Source organism: Tupaia chinensis, unplaced genomic scaffold (assembly GCF_000334495.1).
Source record: "Tupaia chinensis unplaced genomic scaffold, TupChi_1.0 Scaffold000238_1, whole genome shotgun sequence".
Taxonomy (NCBI): Eukaryota; Metazoa; Chordata; class Mammalia; order Scandentia; family Tupaiidae; genus Tupaia; species Tupaia belangeri.
Genome location: NW_006159716.1, coordinates 4,955,686 through 4,963,463, shown reverse-complemented (window position 1 = coordinate 4,963,463; position 7,778 = coordinate 4,955,686). Strand labels below are relative to the sequence as shown.

At 41.8% G+C, this 7,778-nt stretch overlaps 1 protein-coding gene across 2 annotated transcripts in view; it reads right to left on the bottom strand.

Annotated features, from left to right (window-relative positions):
* Window positions 1-6,851, bottom strand: part of KIF6 (kinesin family member 6) — a 485,408-nt gene extending 478,557 nt beyond the window's left edge. For both annotated transcript variants that reach the window (XM_006148609.2, XM_006148610.2), the window contains exons 1-2: window positions 6,694-6,851; window positions 1,329-1,438 (exon numbers count right to left, since the gene is read on the bottom strand). In XM_006148609.2, coding sequence (XP_006148671.1) covers window positions 1,329-1,438; window positions 6,694-6,759 — 176 coding nt within the window. In that variant the 5' untranslated portion in view covers window positions 6,760-6,851. The remainder of the gene's footprint in view (window positions 1-1,328; window positions 1,439-6,693) is intronic.
* Window positions 6,852-7,778: the final 927 nt, after the last annotated feature.

Below are 7,778 nucleotides of genomic sequence, written 5' to 3'. Positions count from 1 at the left end.
GGTATAAAATAGCTACAGTCCTCAAATTCAAGAGCTGGCTGCTGGAAGAGTGTTCAGACCAAAGACACTACTAATGACCATCCAGGAGAGGAGCCACAGTTCAGTCTGCCCCAAGGAAAGAGAGTGCAATCCGTAAATATGAGAGCATATGTAATTTACAATGTGTCTAGTAAGTCACATTTTTTAAAATGTAAAAAGAAAAAAATTAAATGTAATACTATAGTTTAACCCAATTTATCCAAAATCCTATCATTTCAATATAACCAATATGAAAAAGTTCTTGAGATATTTTGTATTCTTTCTTTATTCTTGATTTTTAATTGTCAGAGGGCACATATGCTCTCCAGAGAGAGGCAGACAGAGAGAGAGGGAGAGGGAGAGGGAAAAAGCATCCCACAATGGACATTGTCGTGCTGCAATCCCTTCTCACCCAGTTCTCCACCCTGTTGGGAATCTGGGCATGCACGCATACATGCTTAGTATGTTTTCAAGTCACTGGAGCCAGAATTCAAACTGCTTGGTCTGCCACGTGTGATCCGGCTCCATTAGCCAGTAGGCCATGGGGCTATCCCCATTTTTTTTTTTTTAAGTCTTTAAAACTCCTTCATATGGGGACCAGCAGGTGGCATGGTAGTTAAGGTGCTGGACACTCCCACATAGCTGACCATGGTTCAAGTCCTGGACCTGGTGGCTTGCTGTCTCACTTTCTTTCTCTCTCTCTCTCTCTCTCTCTTCTCCCTCCCTCCCCCTTCCCTCTGTTCAAATTAAAAAATAAATGAATGAATAAATAAAATAAATAATTCTTCAAAGAAATCCTTCATATGTATTATACTTACAGCACATTTTAATTTGAACTAAACATATTTCAAGTACTCAGAGTTGCACATGGCTTGTGGCTTCTATGCTGGACAGCATGAATAAAGAGTGTACGTATGTGCATACAGTCTCTATATAATTAAGATTATAAAGAAGGCTCACCTACATAGCATGCAGGCTGTATTTTGAGCTGTTATCTTTAATAAAGTGTGGTCATGCATTAGAACTTCCTGTAAGTCCTAAACCCTAGTGGGTCAAGTAGGAAAAAGATAAAACTACAACAGGCAGACAGAGATAGTAAAGAAGTGCTGGGATCTTGACAGAGGATCTTGGATACAGAAATATACCCTCTTTTCCAGCCTTACGCACAGCAGTGAAAAGTCAACTCGAGTCGTATCTACCAGGTGAGGAAGAGAGCTGTACGATTTCTCCACAAGAAACAGTGATGATAATCTCATAGTGCAAGTGTTAGTGTAAAAACCAGAAACATAGGAGGAGAAAGATGAACTTACTTAAATTTGTAGCTTTCTCGCTTATTGTTCACAAACCCGTCTGCCAAATCACGTGGTACGATAATTTCCAAACTAGCTGTTAATTTTTCATCTTCATCTATGGAATAAATCTGCAAATATAAAGATAATGAATGCATATTTAATGATAAAATGACAGCTTGAACTATGATCATGTTACCATGGCTTACATTGTAATGGCATAAAAATTGTACCTTTGAGATAAACAGTGGGCCTGGCTGCAGCCATGCAACAATACACAATGTTTGACAATGCTGGAGGCATGTGGGAGCTCAGGGTTCAGTTCCTAGGTCAACCTGTACATGCCAGATGAACGCATGTGAATGATCCTGGCTGGCTATGAGGGCTTACTGGGAGGGAATCTCAGCAGGAGATTCTGTTGAGGATGCTTATTTTTTCTATCTTTCATGAAAGAAATAAATGAATAAACTTTTTTTAAAAAAAAGGCAAAAAGTCACAATGTATGATTTGGACACTGTGCCTTTTTTTTTTTTTTTTGGAGAGTTTTCTTTCCTTTTTCTTTTTTCTTTTTTTTTTTATAGGGCACATGTGCTCGCCAGACAGACAGAGAGAGACAGAGAGATAGAAAGCAAGAAATTACCCCACCAGGGGGGATGGCCATGCCGCAATCCTTTCTCCTCCATTCTCCTCTTGGATCTTGGGCACACATGCACACAGGCCCGGCATGAGTTTAAGCCACTGGGTCAGGGACTCGAACCGTGGTTGACTACATGGGAGTTAAGCGACATAGCCATTATGCCAACTGCTGGTCCCGATACTGTTCCTTTTTGAACTGTAGGTGGACTGAAACAAACACACAGAACTGAACAAGAGAGAAAACCTAAATCAATGCTTTTTCAAAGCTCAGATAGCCTTTGAATGATTAGCTTTCTAATTGGAGAATTTCAGTATTTGTTAGCCTGCAAAGGAACCTACCATCTCAGTATTGCCTTGAAATTACGCATCAGAAATTAACATGTTAGCACAGTCAATAGGCTTTTCCAAGCATTTACAAAATACTAGACACAGAGATAAGAGAACTAGGTCTGAGCCTTCTCAGGGAGCTCATAAGAATGCTCCAGTTCAAGTAATGTTCAAAGCCCAGGTGTCCATAAGAAATATTCAGACATGTGGTTTCAAAAGACACATACGATTCATGTGTTTGATGTCCTTCTCAAGGTTCTCATCCAAGCTCAGCTACTAATTAGTGTGACCTGGGAGAAATCACTTTGTCTCTGGATGCTGATATGGAAATGGAGGGTCTTAACCAACATTCTTACAACCTTAACATTCTCTGATTCTATTCTTGGTTACCTATGCCTTTAATTATTGGCCAGAAAAATCAGGAGTGAAATCCATGAAGAAGTCATTTGGAATAAGAAAAATCCTAAGACCTGGTGTCCAAAGACTTGGGTCAAATGCTAAGCTCAATTTACCAGCTGTGTGACAAGCCACCACTTTCAAAACCGAGATGCCTTAGACATAAAATGAGGAAAACAGAATTGCCTTCTTTAACAAGATCACTACAGGGATTAAATGATGTAATGGAAATGGAAGTATTTTGTAATGCTCCATTAAAAAGGTTAGTCATTAGATTTAGAGGTTTTTTAAAAAGACTTCTTGTCTTTCACCAGGAAATAAAATTCTTTCTAACAGGCTGTACTTCCTGTTTAAGACCCATTTAGATGCTTGATTACAGAGGAAAAAGTCATATTCCTAAGCAAGTAAAAGCCTACCTAACTCTCCAGAAAGTTTCACTAATTTCCTAAGCAGATGATTACTGAAAGTCTCAATTAAAATATGAAGGCTTCATGTAAAAAAGTCATTCAGTAAAAATAAGATAATTTGCGGAAAGTAATGAATGGGATCAGGTTCAAGGCTTTCTGGTTTTCTTAAGAGGCATTTAAAAAATTATATTCTTTAGGGCATTGCATTTCCCAAAAAAATGGGTAACAGCTAGACAGATGAGTGAAGAGGGTGTATAACACAAGAAACACACAAGAGTGAGGGATGCCGCATATCAAAAAAAAAAAAATTGTATCTCTCAGAACTCAGAAGTCAGAAAGGAGCATCAACAGGGTAGAACAATGACCCTCAGCCACTCTGAGTAAGCCATCCTTTGAAGTATTAAGAAAATTAATCTAAGAGCCAGAAAAACTCTTCAGTCAAATACAGAAACATTTAGCCAACTTCAGAAAGTTCACAGAAAATGGAATTAAAGTGCAATTTTATTCTGGTGCAAAAAATTTTTAAATCCACACATAGTTTTTCATCATATGCATTTTCCATGAACGTTTTTTCCCCCAATTAAAGTGCAATTTTATTCTGGTGCAAAAATTTTTTAAATCCATACACAGTTTTTCAACATATGCATTTTCCATGAATGTTTTTTCCCCCAGAGATTTTTGCTATAGGGGCATGCACTTGCCAAGGAGACAGAGACAGAGAGAGACAAAAAGGCAGAAAGAGAGAAATCACCACCACCCTCCAGAGGGGGGGGGGAATGGCCATACTGCAATCCCTTCTCCTCCATTCTCCCCTCAGGATCTTGGGCACTCACGCGCACGCACACGCACTTTGAATGAGTTTCAAGTTGCCAGGTCTGGGACATGAACTGCGGTCAACTACGTGGGAGTCCAGCGACATAAACATTGTGCCATCTGCTGGTCCCACATGAGGTTTTTGAAGACCCCTTCCTATACTGCCTTTCTACCCTTAGTCAAAAATAGTTTTTAAAATATGGTAATTGTTTTTTAGAATAGAAGACACAAGAAAAGCCAGAATAACAACGAAAATGTTTTGAAATACATGAAGCATTACACAAATGAAAAGCATCATCGTGGGTAAAATTATAAAATTAAGAGGTTCATTTTATGTATTAATCTATAAATGATTGTAAGTTAATTTATTATGCCCTAAGGAATAGGATTAATAAAGCTTTGGAATCACTGTTGGTTTAATGCTACAGACAGCATTTCCAATCAGAGAAACATAAAATCTACTGAGGGCAAAAAGATATCTGCAGGGGATACACTAACTAAATATTTGTTAATTTGTGTTTTTATGTATATAACATAATGTTATGTCTCAGTAAGAATCTAACATTATGAAAATGCAATATGATACCTAAAAATACCTCCTAGGCAATCAAACAACTTACAGCACAATGAAGAAGGAGGCACATTAAAATATCTAAACACTACATATGAAGAAAAGAGAAAGTCCAATATTAAATTCAAGAGTTTCCATAGATCCTCTTTCACTGCCAATCCCACTCACATCCATCTTATCATTTTATTATCTGATCATTTGTATCTGACTTGAACTGTGCAGGTAAACTCAACATTAATAGCTAAGAATGGAAGAGGTGTGATACATAATATACTGTTTACAAATAATGCACTTAAAAAAATTCTTCATGTGATTTTAAGAGAAGAGAAAATGAGAAGAAACCATGTGTTCTTTCTATCTTTCCTACACTGCATTATTCCTTTAAAAAAAAAAAAAAAAAAGAAGAAGAAAAAGGCAGCAGATGGTGTGTGGCTAAGGCACTGGACCCCCACATGGCCCACTACCGTTTGGTTCGGTTGGAGCTTCATACCCAGCAGCTTGCAAAGCACACTGAGTGCATGTACATGCGTGCCCAAAATCCTGAGAAGAGAATGGAGGAGAAGGGATTGTGGTGTGGGCATTCCCCTTGGGGGGGGGGGTGTTCTCTCACTTTCTTTCTCTCTATGGTGAATGCACATACTCTGTAGCAAAAACCTAAAATAATTGATTAAAAAGAAGAAGAAAAGTTCATATCTTCCTTGGAGTGTTCTCATGCATCAGTCCTGATATATGCCATGAGTAAAAGAATGAATGGTGAGAACCAGCAGTTAGCGTAATGGCTATGTCACTGGACTCCCACATAGTCGACCGCAGTTCGCGTCCCAGACCCAGTGGCTTAAAACTCACACCGGGAGTGTGTGCGTGCGTGCCCAAGATCCCGAGAGGAGAATGGAGGAGAAGGGATTGTGGTGTGACCATCCCCCCAGCAGGTGATTTCTCGTTTTCTGTCTCTATGTCTCTCTCTGTCTGTCTGGCGAGTGCACGTGCCCTATAGCAAAAAAAAACCTCTCCCAAAAAAAAGAATGAATGGTGATGACAAAGACACTATAATCTCCTTGTTTTAAATACTAAATTACATTAAGCAAATGCTAAATTATAAGGTACTATGTTATCCATATACACAGAGTGGACATGGGATAGAAATAAAATAGCAATAGTAAACTTATCCCAGGCACTCAGCAATGTGGCCCAAATTGCCGTCGCCTGAATTATCTGTAGGCAAAAATTATTTTGCCTGAAGAGGGAATAGCTTTGGAATCAAAAATCCTTCATCAAAATCACAATTCTGCCACTCACCAGCTGGGTGCCTTGGCCACATTAACCTGAAACACAGTTTCCTCATCTGTAAAATGAGGAAAATGACACCAACCTTCGAGAGCTCTTGTGAGAACCAGAGAGCGCAGATAAAGCACCTAGCAGGCAGGTGGCGACTTCTCAAGAGAGGATCAGTATAACTATGCTCTCTTCTAAACTGAGAAAACATGTTTAAAACATTTAGGACACATAGAAAGTATCTCTGCTCAGAGCAAGGGCAATGGTTTAACCATCTCTGTATCCTTCTGAATTTAGCACATCTGGGGAAGCTCCTAGCACACACTGAGTTACTGTTTTCTGAAAGGAGAGTGTATGTGGATTCTTCCTGTCAGGATGCATTTTCTGTCTATATCTACCATGAGCACACGTCAAGATTCATGTTTACGTTGCAGAACGGCAATGGAGTTAGTTAGCAAAGCCCTGAGACCCTGTTGCGTGGGAAGTACTGTGTGTATACTTTGGATATCTGTATCTGTATCATTTTAGACATACGCCACCATCAACCTTTGGCTTACAATTACACGCGTTTTGCCTTCGTACAAAAACTTATATCTGAGTGTATCTGTGTACGCAGAGCTGCGTGACAGTATCCCAGAAGGATGCAGAACATGCCTGCGCAGGCATGAGGTGCAGGCCAGGGGAGTGTGCGAACAGGCCTGCAGGCCCAGTCTGCCCCAGCGTGAACGCGACTGCCCGGCGCAGTAAGGTCTGCGCTCGCAGCGCTGCGCCGGGTGGGAGTGCCTGGGTGTCTCCCCGACCGTCGCGCTCCAGCATAGGCGTGGCTGCGGGAGAGTCTCGGTCAGTGTGTGCGTGGCCCCCGGCCCAGCTGCACCTGCGCCCGCCGAGCTGCTCGCCCTGGACCAGCCCCCTCGCGTGCCGCCCCACCCCGGGTCGCGCTGGCCCTCGTTGCTCCGGCCCGTACCCCTTGTTGCTGCTTCCGGGCAGGGGGCTTCACCCTCGCGAAAATCTGGATGGTTTGCTTCACCATCTTCCTCTCCGGCTTTGCACTGACCCTGGACTTCTCACTTCCTGGCTTCCAAAACTTCTGACTCCTACCACCTGTAGGCGACCCGCAGTCTTAGCAACAGTAACCAGGGACACTACCCAAGGAGCACCGCGGCGATAGGACCCCGCCTCCTCTCCCTAGTTGGGGAGGAATGGCACAGAGGGAGCGGCTGAGGGCGGGGTTGAGTCGGACGGGGCGGAGACTGCTGCGCATGCGCGCGGGGAAGGGGCAGGCTGTGGGTCTAGCACCCGCGCTGGCCTGGAACTGGTTGCTGGAGTGGACGCCACCGGACTTTGTCCAGCCCTTGAAGCTATTCTTTCTCTGTGCCCTCAACTCTTTGTAGGACTGAAATAATTTTGCCTTTTATTATTTATTCATTTAAAAATGACACCGTGATATTCAAGTATCCTGGCTGGGGATCTCAAGCTGCACAAAACATCCTTGGCAACTTGGAGACAATGATCTGATGAAGGAGACTGATTTGCCACAGAAATAGAACCAAGGGACAGGCACCATGCTATGTTGGGGGTGGGCACGCGTGTCTGCGTAACTCTGTATAGGAAGTAAAACTGGAGAAAGGGAGGCTGTTTCCCATGCAGTCCTCATATCAAGAAAGGACAGGCTCCTGGAAACACTATTAGCACGTGAAAAGGTGGTCCGCCTCATTATCGATACACCAGCGAAATATAAATTAAAACCATAATGAGATATCGCTATACTCTGATCAGGAAAGCTGAAAAAAAAATGACATCAAAATATGGCAGGAATGTGGAGAAACCGAATCGCTTTTACATTAGAGGAGGGAATATAAAAAGTCAAAATGCATAATGCTACAGTGCTCTGGAAAAGAGAATTTCTTACCAAATTGAAAGAGCAGGCACTCTAAGACCCAGCGATTGCACTCTTGGACTTTTATTTCAGAAATGAAAACTTATGTTCACACAAAAAGCTGTGCATGACTGCTTGTAGGACCTTTATTTATAATAGCTCCAAACTGAAAA